Genomic DNA, 14,464 nt, shown 5'->3' with positions numbered 1-14,464 from the left:
CACTGGATAGTGGAATTCGGTTGCTAACTAATAATGTTTATATACATGTGGAGCAGTATCCATCATGACTTATATCTTGTCACAGAAGCCTTTGAAAGCAACTATTTATTTAACTTTTTGAATGTCAAGATAAGATTTGCTACATCTGTATATGTACGGCATTATGACCTTACAGTTGCTGATCGACCACCATTAGTTACTATTTGGTCTACATACTAGGCCAACAAAAACTAAGGAAGAGATTTATCATAAGGGGAATTTTTTTGTCTTTTTTTTTTTCAGTCTGCATTGAAGTAATTTGTGGCGAATTTAACAAAAACATTGTTTGATAAATTTTGTGCATCCTTAAGAATGACACTTTTGTTTAGAAATGTGCCTCCAGTTCTTTCACACCATCCTAATGGAGTGTGTTTGTGTAATTTATTGTGACCTTTTTAACAGTCACATTTTATAAATCTGGTGTAAACATACATGCCTAGCTAACCATGCTGACTTTAAGACGCACTTTTCAAAAGTATTGAAAGCAGTGTAAAATCAAAAAGAGTTGCCATTTTAAACAAGCTGCCCTAGAGATGAGCACATGTCCTTTTGGGTCCAATTTGGTCAAATAGACCATCATATTCAATTCGGTCCAAATAAATTTAAATCAAATCAAAAAGTCATGTTTAACACACAGAGGTATCCTAGGACTGTACCCAATCCATTTCAAGCTCTTTAATGCTAAGAAAGCATTGGTAATGTCAAAGTGACAGCGATACATATGGCTTTGGGTTAACGTATGGTGGTTGGTGTTAATAACCTGTTAAAGTTGTCCAAAATGATCCCTTTTTGGTGGCAGATGCCTTCTCTGTCTTCAGAGCTGTAAAATGGTGGTTGCCATTTTGAACAATTCATGAAAGACAAATCACAAAAATGATTATAGGTTTAGAGTTACGATACCTTTAACCCCTTCAGGACCCTGCCATTTTTCACCTTAAGGACCAGGCCATTTTTTGCTAATCTTACGTGTCAATTTTTGTGGTGATAACTTTAAAATGTTTTTACTTATCCAAGCCATTCCGAGATTGTTTTCTCGTCATATATTGTACTTTATGACAGTGGTAAATTTGAGTCAAAATATTTCATTTATATTTATACAAAAAAAATTACCCCCAAAATTAAAAAATTAGCCATTTTCAAAATTTCAATTTCTCTGCTTTTAAAACAGATAGTGATACCTCCTAAAATAGTTTTTACATTACATTTCCCATATATCTACTTCATGTTTGGATCATTTTGTAAATTACATTTTCTTTTTTTGGGACATTAGAAGGCTTAGAAGCAAATCTTTAAGTTTTTCAGAAAATTTCCAAAACCCACTTTTTAAGGACCAGTTCAGGTCTGAAGTCACTTTGTGAGGCTTACATAATAGAAACCACCCATAAATGGCCCCATTTTAGAAATAACACCCCTTAAAGTATTCAAAACTGATTTTACAAACTTTATTAACCCTTTAGGTCTACCACAAGAATAAAAGGAAAATGTAGATGAAATTTCAGAATTTCACTGTTTTGGCAGATTTAAGGGTTAACAGCCAAACAAAACTCAATAATTATTGCCCTGATTCTGTCGTTTACAGAAACAACCCATATGTGGTCGTAAACTGCTGTACGGCACAGGGCAGGACGCAAAAGGAAAGGAACGTCATATGGTTTTTGGAGGGCAGATTTCACTGGGATAATTTTAAGTTGCCATGTCACATTTGAAGACCCCCTGATGCACCCCTATAGTAGAAACTCCAAAAAGTGACCCCATTTTGGAAGTTACACCCCTCAAGGTTATCAAAACTGATATTACAAACTTTGGTAAGCTTTTAGGTGTTCCACAAAAATTAAAGGAAAATGTAGATGAATTTTCAGAATTTCACTTTTGGGGCAGATTTTCCATTTGAATCCATTTTTTCCAGTAACAAAGGAAGGGGTAACAGCCAAACAAAACTGTTTGGAGGGCAGATTTCACTGGGATAATTTTAAGTTGCCATGTCACATTTGAAGACCCCCTGATGCACCCCTATACTAGAAACTCCCCAAAAATGGCCCCATTTTGGAAACTATGGGATAAAGTGGCAGTTTTGTTTGTACTATTTAGGGTACATATGATTTTTGGTTGCTGTTGATTGCAAGGTAACAAAAAATTGCGGTTTTGGAACCGTTTTTATTTTTTGTTATTTACAATGTTCATCTGACAGGTTAGATCATGTGGTATTTTTATAGAGCAGGTTGTTATGGACGCAACAATACCAAATGTGACTACTTTTTTAGGTTTGTTTCAGTTTTACATAATAAAGCATTTTGGAAAAAAAAAAAATTTTTTTGTGTCTCCATATTCTGAAAACCATAGTTTTATTTATTTTTTCGGCGACTGTCTCATGTAGGGGCTTATTTTTTCAGTATGAGATGACTGTTTGATTGGTACTATTTTGCGGTGCGTATGACTTTTTGATCGCTTGCTGTTACACTTTTTGTAATGTAAGTTGACAAAAATGGCTTTTTTGACACGTTTTATTTTTTTTACAGTGTTTTTTGCGGGATGAGGTGACCATTAGATTGGTAGTATTTTGGGGGGCATATGCCTTTTTGATCGCTTGATATTGCACTTTAAGTGATGTAAGGTGACAAAAAATGATTTTTTTGCACAGTTTTTATTTTATTTTTTTTGACAGTTTTCACCTGATCAGTTAAGTCATGTGATAGATATTTTTATAGAGCCTACGGAGGGACGCGGCGATGCCTAATATGTCTACTTTTCTTTCTTTCCCAATTTTTTACAATTTTTTTATACTTTATTTTGGGGAAAGGGCCCTTTTTTTTTACTTCAAACTTAATTTTTTTGTTAAACTTTTTTATTTTTATTTTTCTCTTTATTTTTTTTTCCCAATCTGGGACTTCAACTTTTGGGGATCCCCTTTACAATGCATCACAATACTTCTGTATTGTAATGCATTGGCTGTAAGTGCAGGATCCCGTGCGTGCAGTGGTCAGAGCTGACCGCGACAGTGCGAGGATTAATGCGCCGGCATCTGTGTTTTCACCGATGCCGATGCATACAGCAGGGGTCTGGCTATCAGTGACTGCCGGACCCCTGCACTATTATCCTGTCTGCAAGAGGAGAATTTATCTCTCTTATTGAGAGCAATAACACATTTTTCAGCTAAGACCACATGGTACCATAATGTATACAGAAGAGATTGCAAGTTTCTAGCAAACTGGTATTCAGAAATCTCTGACTAACTGCATATAAAAACAATTTACACAGCATAACATTCATATACACTTTCTTCATCTAAAATGAAAACTGTTGATGCTTGAGACTAGTGTGAAATATTCCTATTCATATTACATGATATGTCAGTGAATTAACATACAATATCCAAACTGAAATAAACATATTAACACTGTTTCCATTATAATATGTTATCATTGCATATACACATATATCCCATCTACTACTGACTATGTGATTTGCTTATTTTTCATATTTTAGTTTCTGTAAAAGGTACAAAAAAATGAAAATTTTCAACACTCTTAACATTTATCATCTGGCCACAGGTCTCCTGGACGGCCATTCTTCAGACCAGAGAATCTTGTTTCTCACACTTTACAAGTCTTTTCACTGCTTTAAAGGGCTTCTGTCAACCCCCAACCCCCAATTTTCAGTTTTTTACTTATTATATTTGTTAATGTAAGCAGATTCCATATATGCCCCTCTTACCTCGGGCTGTGCAGTAATTACAGTAAAAAATGTACTTTTATTATATGTAAATTTCTTCACTACCAGCAAGTTGGGCGGACTTGCTGGTAGCCGCCGCATCCTCTGTTTGAAAAAACGTCCCCTCCTCCACTTGCTTGACAGGGCCAGCGAGCGCTGTCCTCCTCTCGCTGGCGCTGCCTGCAGCCTCAAATCCCACGCCTGCGCCGTACCGGTCGTCATTCAGCGCAGGCGCTCTGAGAGAAGAACGGCCGCTTGGCCACTCCTTCCTGAGTACGCCTGCGCCGATGATGTCAGCCCTACACCCGGAAGAGAAGTCTTCTCTTCCGGAAGTAGGGCTGACGTCATCAGCGCAGGCGCATTGAGGAAGGAGCGGCCGCCCTTCTCTCAGAGCGCCTGCGCTGAATGACGACCGGTACGGAGCGGCATGGGATTTGAGGCTGCAGGCAGGGCCAGCGAGAGGAGGAGAGCGCTCGCTGGCCCTGTCAATCAAGTGGAGGAGGGGGGCGTTTTTTCAAACAGAGGATGTGGCGGCTACCTGCAAGTCCGCCCAACTTGCTGGTAGTGAAGAAATGTACATATAATAAAAGTATGGTTTTTACTGTAATTACTGGGGCATATATGGAATCTGCTTACATTAACAAATATAATAAGTCAAAAACTTTAAATTGGGGGTTGGGGGGGTGACAGAAGCCCTTTAACGTGTCTTTTACTGAGGAGAGGCTTTTTTGTGGTCACTCTGCCATAAAGTTCGGATTTGTGGAGTGCTGCAGTTATGGTTAACATTCTGGAAGTTTCTCCCATCTGTACACAGGATTTTTTCAGCTCATCCAGAATGACCATTGGGTTCTTGGTCACCTCTCTTACCAAGGGCCTTCTCCCCTTACTTAGTTTGGTGGAGCGACCAGTTCTAGGAAAATGGCTGCCCCCATAATCATGTTCAGGAAATAAATTATAAAATCTATAGTCATAAAAACTGATTAGAAAATATGTGTGTCACTTTCTGGTTTTAACTGGCAGAAAAAATATAGGTGACAAATGAAATCTCTCTTTAAGTGTCTGAATACATCTCAGCTGAGTAGACACAGCAGACTAAGGGTATAGTCATATAATCTTACGTATTTTACAGTCTTCAAACTATGGATACTGTCCATGTGATGTCTATATTTTCAGGGACCGATTGATTTAATGGGTCCGTGGTCCACTTTTGTGGCAAAGAATAGAACATGTTCTGTCTTTGCAGAATGGAAATATGGATGTGGAAAGTACATAGATGTCTTCCGTTAACTTTTCACATCTGTATGTCCGTTCTGCAAAAGATAAAACATGTCCTATTCCTGGCTGAAAATGTAGACCAGGGACCTATTGAAATCAACGGGTCCGAAAAAAAAAAGGAAGCAACACGGATGTCACATTGACATCACCTGTATTTTGTAGATCTGAGTTTTGTGGACTGTAAAATACATACAGTTGTGTGAATGTACCCTAATAAAGCCAATCACTGGCAAAAACAGGAGACCCAGAGAATGTAAGGCTGGCAGGAACGCCTTAAGTGATTTAATGCATTAAACAGGCTGCACTTTATAGGTAAAAAAAACTGTAGGGAACTATAATGGCTGCAAATAGTTGTTGGAACTTCCTGGGACAATAAGTACCTACCGTACTGGGCAATACCTCGTAAATGTTGGCCATTCGGTGTAAAATCATGCTATATCATTTATATAAATGTATTTATGTATCCTAAGTCCTCATTTCTAAATGTGTTTTGTATATCATTTTATTTGCTCTATACATAAGTAAAGTATCTTGGAAAAATTCTTTATTTTTGTTTTCAGCTTCTACTACTTAAATTACCATCCGGTACGGGCTGTTCAACTAATGAAAGTGGGCAAGCTTCAGCTTCATCTTGGCATGTTTCCTGAAGCTATGACAACACTTAAGCAGGTCAGTATAACGTTTGACTTCTGTTAAACTGTTCATAGTTAAGTGTTCTTGGCAAGACCACTTACTGTTATCTTAAATATATATTCTTATTATGATCGCCAAATTTACCACCCTATTTCCTCCCACAGTTTTTACACTACATAGACAGTAATATTGTTCCCGATTGGTGGAACATTTCGCCGAATGGTTCATGAAATATCTGCGTTTTTGTGGCAAAATTGGTCCCTTAGGAATGAATGCCAGAATGTTCAAAACTAGAGTGGGAGCTGACAAAAGCTAGAGTGGGAGCTGAAAAATCAGCACATGATTACTATACTGCCACCACTTCCTCATTTTCAAGCCCTCCTACAAAAATCTTATATCAAAACGTTCAGCTATTCCTGCTGCCACTAAAAATGTCCACGGCTAAGCCATAGTCCTGATAGTTTTCACAATATGACCATTTGTTTGCAACTCACGTTGCCCATTGACATTCATTGAAACTCCACTCTAGCTAAACTGCGACTGTGCGTTTATTTTTAATATTTCAGAGACATACTATGCATCAAAATGTAGGTCTGGGTCTTGTGATTCTCACAATATAAAGCTCTTCGCTGTAGGATTTATAATTTTTAAACTACAATTAAAGATGGCAACCACCAGTGAAGTGAGCAAGTTGGAGCAGTTTGTTTTTAACCGCTCTTCTCTGCCCTTGCTGTAGAGTGAGTTGCCATAGGAACCCAGGTGTGTGAGCAGCCAGCAGAGTGACAAAAGCTAGAGTGTGAGCTGAAAAATCAGGACATGATTTCTAAACTGCCACCACTTCCCCTTTTTTCAAGCCCACCTACACAAATCGTCTGCTAATGTTTTTATAAATGTATGTTTTAATGTAACTGTGAAGCACTTTGGGCAACAACATTGCAATTAATTGTGTTCTACTTCTGCTCTTCTCGCTTTCTAAAACTTAACATGGATAAAACAGAATTGATCATTTTTCCCCCATCTTTCTCAACTTCCCCAACAGACCTATCTATCACAATAAATGGCTGCACACTCTCCCCTCTCACCCAAGTCTGCTGCCTTGGAGCGACCTTGGCTTCTGCCCTCTCCTTCCGACCGCACATCCAAACCTTTTCCACCACCTACTGCCTCCAAGCTCAAAAATATCTCCCGCATCCACAGTTTCCTCAACTTTGAGCCTGCAAAAATACTTGTACATGTCCTCATCATCTCCTACCTAGACTACTGCAACATCCTCCTCTTTGGCCTTCCATCTAGCAGTCTCGCACCCCTCCAATCTATCCTCTACTCTGCTGCCCGACTAATCCACCTCTGACCCTGTTATTCCTCTGCCTCTCCCCTCTGCTAATCCCTTCACTGGCTTCCCATTGCCAAGCAAATTCAGTTCAAAATACTAACAAATATGTACAAGCTGTCCACAGCCTGTCCCCTCCCTACAACTCTGAGCTAATTTTCCCACACGCAATGTTCGATCCTCACAAGACCTCCTTCTCTTCTCTCATCTTATCATCTCTTCCTACAATCGCCTCCAAGATTTCTCCCGTGCATCCCCCACACTCTGGAACTCGCCACCCCAACATGTCAGACTCTCACCTACAGTGGAGTCCTTCAAAAGAAACCTGAAAACCAACCTCTTCAGACAAGCCTACAACCAGTGACCCTGTTGCCTCTATACTGCCATGACCAGCTTTACCCTCTCCTACTCCTTCTCCCATACCTTGTAGATTGTAAGCCGTCACGGGCAGGGCCCTCTCTCCTTCTGTACCAGTTTGTAACTATTCTTGTTACATAGTACAATTGTCTGTATTATGTATGTATACCCCTTTTCATATGTACAGCGCTTTGGAATGAATTAATAATAAATAATAATAGTAATCTAGTTCTGATGCTACTATTCGTTGTACTCTGGTCATTCCTGTTGCTTTGCTTCTGGTGAATTTGCACCAGTTTTCTGCTCCCTTACTCCACAGATGTAACCTGTGTCCCTACCAGCCAAGTCCATCTGGTGTCATTGCAGGCTCTGGTGTGGAACCTAGAGGTAACATTAGATGTCTACCACTTGGAGTGGTTAAGGCTGCTATAGTATTTCCGATGTAACAATGATGTTGTTACAGCGGCTCTGCATGCCCACCGCAATACTGCTATATGGAGCAGATATGGGCACTGCACCACTCACCTGGCCTCTGCTCCTGTCATCCTAGCATCTTGGAAATGCTTGCCATCCTCTGCTTACCTGCAGCAGGTCTGGCCACCAGAATCCCCCAGCTTGCTCCCCACTGCATGCTGCTGCCTGTGCTTGTCTGTCAGGTCTGTTCTTCTGACCCATAGGGCATGTTTTTCCTAGCCCTTAAAGGGTCAGCACACACACACTAATCATTACTAGCCAATGACTGGCTAATCGGGGCTATATAACTCAACTGGGGTGCCTGAGCAATAGTTACTATACTTTACTATACTAGTTTCCTGCAAAGGTGTGCTGTTTGTCTGCCTGTATACCAACCTCTGCTTATTTACTGACTCTTACCCTCCGCTGCCTAACCAACCTGTACCTGTTTACCATTTTGAGCCTTTTCTGCCTGCTCTGACCTCAGACTTGTTTCTCAGCTTCACACAAACTCCGGTTGCCATGATTTTTCCGTTACTGACTCCAAGTATAGCCTGACTCTTCAGTGCCTTCCACAGGTTCTCTGACCCCCATAGGTCAGCTGTCAACCACACAAGGACTACTGCAAGAGGTAGCGGCCTGGTGGCTCCCCTTCAGCATAATCCAGATCCCTGTACAGAGGTTAAATTAAATTGCGAACACCAGAGTACTGCCAGGATAATGCCCTAAGTCACACTGGATGGTTGCCGTAGTGGATCCACACCCACTGCTCATGACAGACATTGACTGCGCTAGGAAAGGTCAACCAGTGGAGAAGGGGCAGCATTTGGTTGTGGCAACCTTAACTTGAGGCAAGAAGGTGCCAGCCTCCTTCACAACCAACTGCTGATTACCATACAGTAGAAGCGGTAAATAAAAATGATCAACGCTGCATTTGGAAGACAATAGGACCTGAAAAGAAAATTGTCTGTGACAACATTAATTAACTGTTCAGGTACTCCAGGCAGTTTTGAAAGCCAATTTTGTGTGGTCAGGTTCACTTTAAACAATGATTTGTACAATATTACTTCTTCAATCAAGCAATAATATCCCTTTTATGCCAAATTGCAATTGTCAAGATGGGCCACCATTCCTGTTTCAGGAGTTGTTTATATGATATTTTACTTTTCCAATACCTGTTAATGATAAAACATAATACTTAGTTTATCTTCTATATATATATATATATATATATATATATATATATATATATTATAACATCTGAATTCTTTTAGTTTTCCTCAAGTATATATTTTTTAAAACATTGCAATCATATCCAGCATGTTTTTAACTCCTTCTCGACACATCACGTAATAGTACGTCATGGCGGCAGGTGACTTGCCGCATTTTTACGTACTATTACGTCGTGGTGATCGGGCAGGCACCTGAGTAGTGCGCGCCCGCACACTGCAGGGGCTCGGCAGTCCCAGATAGCCAGGCCCCTGCTGTATACGGCATCACTGTAAAAGCCTACGCCGGCGGATTAACCCCTTCTATGCCATTGTCAGCGCTGACCGTGGCATAGAGAGTATTTGCGGCGGGTGAGGGAGCCCATCAGGGCCCGGGACCTGCCTTCTACGGGGGCTGAGGAGATCCATCCCCAGGCTGCGTCTCCTAGACAACCTGTTAGTGTATTACTCTGTGTAATACACTAACAGGCAATGCATTATAATACAGATGTATTGTAATGCATTGCAGAGGGGACCAGACCCCTAAAAGTTGAAATGAAGTTTTTAAAAAAAGTCCAAAAAAGTGTTTTTAATAAATAAAATCAAGTTTCATGGAAAAAAAGCCCCTTTCCCCGATTTTATAATAAAAAAATTGAAAAAACACACATATTGGGTATCGCTGTGTCCGTAATGACCGGATCACATGATCCACCCCGTCCAATTAACACCATAAAAAAATAAAAACTGTGTAAAAAAAAATGCTATTTTTGTCACCTTACATAAAAATATTGCAACACCAAGCAATCAAAAAGGCCTATGCCCCCCAAAATGGTACCAATGAAACTGTCACCTCATCCCACACAAAATAAGATCCTACCTAAGACAATCGCCCAAAAAATTTTAAAAAAATATGACTCTCAGACTTTGGACAATAAATATATATTTTTTGTTTCAAAAATGCTATTATTGTGTTAAAGTGAAATAAATTTTAAAAAGTAGACATATTAGGTATCGCCACATCTGTAACAACCAGCTCTATAAAAATTTCACATGACCTAACACCTCAGGGGAACACCGTAAAAAGTAAAAAAAAATCAAAACAGTGCCAAAAATGCAATTTTTGTCACCTAACATCACAAAAAGTGCAACACCAAGCGATCAAAAAGGTGTATGCCCCTCAAAATAGTACCAATCAAACTGTCGCCTCTTCCTGCAAAAAATGAGACCCCAACTAAGACAATCAGCCAAAAAAAAAAGAACTACGGCTCTCAGACAATGGTGGCACTAAAACATCTTTTTTTTTTTCAAAACTGCTATTATTGTGTACAACTTAAAAAACATAAGAAAAAGTATACATATTAGGTATTGCCATGTCCGTAATGACCTGCTATATAAAAATATCACATGACCTAATGTCACCACCAGACATCTGAGAAGCTCTGACAGACATTCTTCAGAACCTCCTCCTTGAGGTTCCTTTTGTTTTGCTTTTGTTTTTTCATCTTGTTAGCCTCTCTCAGCTGTCATGTAGGTGCACTGATTGCACCCCTTTTAAATCCCTTCCCATACTGCATCACTTTGCGGTTTATACAACTTCCTGGAGTGTGTGCATATTGGATGCTACTACTGAGTCTTCTACAGATACGTTTTGTTCATTCATTTGTATTTTCCTGTTTGCTGGATCCCAGGTGACCCTGACTCCCTCCGTATGAAGTGTAGGGAGCCGGTGGTCGTGTCCCCTCACTATTATAGGGTATGCGTGCTTATATCTCTGAGAGTCTGAGAAAGGGACACATACAACCCTCAAAGTCACCTGTTGCCACTGTTTTTTTCTTTGTTAAGAAAAAAGATGGTTCTTTAAGACCATGTCTGGATTTCAGGGAGCTGAACAATATCACAATTTGTGACCCTTATCCGCTTCCTCTGATCCCGGACCTGTTTAACCAGATTGTTGGGGCTAAAGTTTTTTCCAAGTTGGATCTAAGAGGGGCATACAACCTGGTCAGAGAAGGAGACAAATGGAAGACGGCCTTCAATACCCCTGAGGGCCATTTTGAGAATTTGGTTAGGCTTTTTGGTTTGATGAATGCTCCAGCCGTCTTTCAGCATTTGTGAACAGCATTTTTTATCATTTAATGGGGAAATTTGTATTAGTGTATCTAGATGACATTTTGATTTTTTTCTCCTGATTTCAAAACTCATAAGGAACACTTCCGTCAGGTCTTGCTCATCCTGCGGGAGAATAAATTGTATGCTAAACTGGAAAAATGTGTGTTTGCGGTTCCAGAAATTCAATTTCTGGGGTTTCTTCTCTCCGCTTCTGGTTTTCGCATGGACCTCGAGGAGGTCCGCGCTGTGCTTGAGTGGGAGCTTCCTAAGAATCAGAAGGCGCTGATGCGTTTTTTGGGTTTTGCCAATTATTACAGGAAGTTTATTTTGAATTATTCCTCTGTTGTTAAACCACTCACTTTTTTCCTCCTGGTCGGTAGAGGCGCGTAAGGCCTTTTCTAATATCAAGGAGAGTTTTGCTTCCGCTCCCGTCTTGGTACAACCTGATATTTCTCTACCCTTCATAGTTGAGGTTGATGCTTCTGAGGTGGGTGTGGGTGCGGTCTTGTCTCAGGGTCCCACTCCTGCCAAATGGCGACCGTGTGCCTTTTTCTTGAAGAAACTCTCCTCCGCAGAGAGAAATTACGATGTGGGAGATAGGGAGTTGTTGGCCATCAAGATAGCTTTTGAGGATTGGCGCCATTGGCTAGAGGGAGCCAGACACCCAATTACCGTGTTTACTGACCATAAGAATCTGGCCTACTTGGAGTCAGCCAAGCGTCTGAACGCGAGACAGGCCAGATGGTCTTTGTTCTTTTCAAGGTTTAATTTTGTTGTCACGTTCCGCCCTGGGGTTAAGAATGTGAAGGCGGATGCCCTGTCACGTTGTTTTCCGGGAGGTGGGAATTTTGAAGACCCGGGTCCCATTTTGGCTGAAGGTGTGGTGGTCTCTGCTCTTTATCCTGAATTTGAGGCAGAGGTGCAGGTAGCCCAGTCAGAGGCTCCTTATCTTTGTCCTCCTGGGAGGTTGTTTGTGCCTCTCGCTTTAAGACACAAGATTTTTAAGGAGCACCACGATACTGTCCTTGCTAGGCACCCGGGGACAAGAGCCACAGTGGATCTCATCGCTCGGAGATTCTGGTGGCCGGCGCTTCATAAGTCGGTTGAGGGTTTTGTGGCAGCCTGCGAGACCTGCGCTCGTGCCAAAGTCCCTCATTCACGGCCATCAGGTCCTCTCCTTCCGTTACCCATTCCTTCCCGTCCTTGGACACATCTGTCTATGGACTTAATTACGGACCTGCCTCGTTCCTCGGGGAAGACTGTGATTCTGGTGGTGGTGGACCGTTTTAGCAAAATGGTGCATTTCATTCCTTTTCCTGGCTTGCCCAATGCTAAGACGCTAGCGAAGGCATTTATTGATCACATTGTCAAATTGCATGGTATTCCTTCAGACATAGTCTCTGATAGGGGCACACAGTTTGTTTCCAGATTCTGGAAGGCTTTCTGTTCTCGCTTGGGGGTTCGGTTGTCATTCTCTTCTGCTTTCCACCCGCAGTCGAATGGCCAGACAGAGCGCGTCAATCAGAATCTGGAGACATATCTGTGCTGTTTTGTGGCAGAGAATCAGGAGGATTGGTGTTCTTTTTTGTCCCTTGCTCAGTTTGCTTTAAATAACCGTCGTCAGGAGTCCTCTGATAAGTCACCATTTTTTGGTGCATATGGGTTTCATCCGCAGTTTGGGACATTCTCTGGAGAGGGGTCTTCTGGTTTACCTGATGAGGACAGATTCTCCTCGTCTTTGTCATCTATTTGGCAAAAGATTCAGGATAATCTAAAGAGCATGAGTGAGAGATATAAGCGTGTGGCGGATAAGAGACGTGTGCTTGGTCCGGACCTGAATGTTCGTGATCTGGTGTGCTTGTCTACTAAGAATATCAAATTGAAGGTTCCCTCCTGGAAGTTGGGTCCTAAGTTTATTGGGCCTTACAAGATCTTGTCCGTCATCAATCCTGTTGCCTACCGTCTTAATCTTCCTCAGACTTGGAAGATCCATAATGTTTTTCATAAGTCCTTATTAAAACCTTATGTCCAACCCATTGTACCCTCCTCTTTGCCTCCTCCTCCGATTGTGGTTCATGGTAATCTTGAATTTCAGGTCTCTAGGATTGTGGATTTTCGTGTTGTCCGCGGTTCTCTCCAGTATTGGGAGGGTTATGGTCCTGAGGAGAGGTTGTGGGTCCCAGTGACGGACATTAAGGCCACTCGTCTCATCAGGGCTTTCCATAGGTCCCATCCTGAGAAGGTAGGCTCTGAGTCTCCGGAGTCCACTCGTAGAAGGAGGGATACTGTCACCACCAGACATCTGAGAAGCTCTGACAGACATTCTTCAGAACCTCCTCCTTGAGGTTCCTTTTTGTTTTGCTTTCGTTTTCTCATCTCGTTAGCCTCTCTCAGCTGTCATGTAGGTGCACTGATTGCATCCCTTTAAATCCCTTCCCATACTGCATCACTTTGCGGTTTATACAACTTCCTGGAGTGTGTGCATGTTGGATGCTACTACTGAGTCTTCTACAGATAAGTTTTGTTCATTCATTTGTATTTTCCTGTTTGCTGGATCCCAGGTGACCCTGACTCCCTCCGTATCAAGTGTAGGGAGCCGGTGGTCGTGTCCCCTCACTATTATAGGGTGTTCAGGTGTTATACAGTCGAGGAACGAGGATATGCGATCATCTACCATTGAGATTTTTGCATAGGCTGAGCAGTTAGGGAGAGAGCCAGGTCTGTTTGGCAATTAAAAATCATATGTACACCAAAATAGTACCAAAAAAACTGTCACCTTATCCCATAGTTTCCAAAAAGGGGTCACTTTTTGGGAGTTTCCAGCAAAATCTGCCCTTACATCAGTTTGACAACATATGGGGTGTTTCTGTAAACTGCAGCAGCAGGGTAATAAACATTGAGTTTGGCTTGAGTTTGTTTGGCTGTTAACTCTTGATGTGTTAAAGAAAATATGGATTAAAATGGAAAATCTGTCAAAAAAGTGAAATTTAGAAAGGTCATCTCCATTTTCCTTTAATTCTTATGGAATACCTAAAGGGTTAACAACGTTTGTAAAATCAGTTTTGAATAACTTGAGGGGTGTAGTTCCTACAGTGGGGTCATTTATAAGGTTCTTTTTACTATGTAAGCCCTACAAACTGACTTCAGACCTGAACTGGTCCTTAAAAAGTGAGTTTTGGAAATTTTCTTAAAAATGTTACGAATTGCTTCTAAAATTCAAAGCCTTCTAACGTCCTAAAAAAATAAAATTAAATTTATAAAATGATGCCAACATAAAGTAGACATATGGGGAATGTTAGGTAATAAATATTTTATGAGGTATCACTTTCTGTTTTAAAAGCAGAGAAATAGA

The 14,464-nt window shown here is 41.0% G+C and overlaps 1 protein-coding gene across 3 annotated transcripts in view; it reads left to right on the top strand.

Moving 5' to 3' along the window:
* The window catches only part of SMYD3 (SET and MYND domain containing 3), a 709,171-nt gene that overhangs the window by 669,267 nt on the left and 25,440 nt on the right, over positions 1-14,464 (top strand). For all 3 annotated transcript variants that reach the window (XM_044291898.1, XM_044291900.1, XM_044291901.1), the window contains one exon: positions 5,583-5,691. In XM_044291898.1, the coding sequence (XP_044147833.1) occupies positions 5,583-5,691 (109 nt within the window). The remainder of the gene's footprint in view (positions 1-5,582; positions 5,692-14,464) is intronic.

This window comes from Bufo gargarizans, chromosome 4, assembly GCF_014858855.1.
Source record: "Bufo gargarizans isolate SCDJY-AF-19 chromosome 4, ASM1485885v1, whole genome shotgun sequence".
Taxonomy (NCBI): Eukaryota; Metazoa; Chordata; class Amphibia; order Anura; family Bufonidae; genus Bufo; species Bufo gargarizans.
The sequence above is the reverse complement of the archived record's forward strand: the minus strand, read 5'-3'. Positions and strand labels throughout refer to the sequence as shown.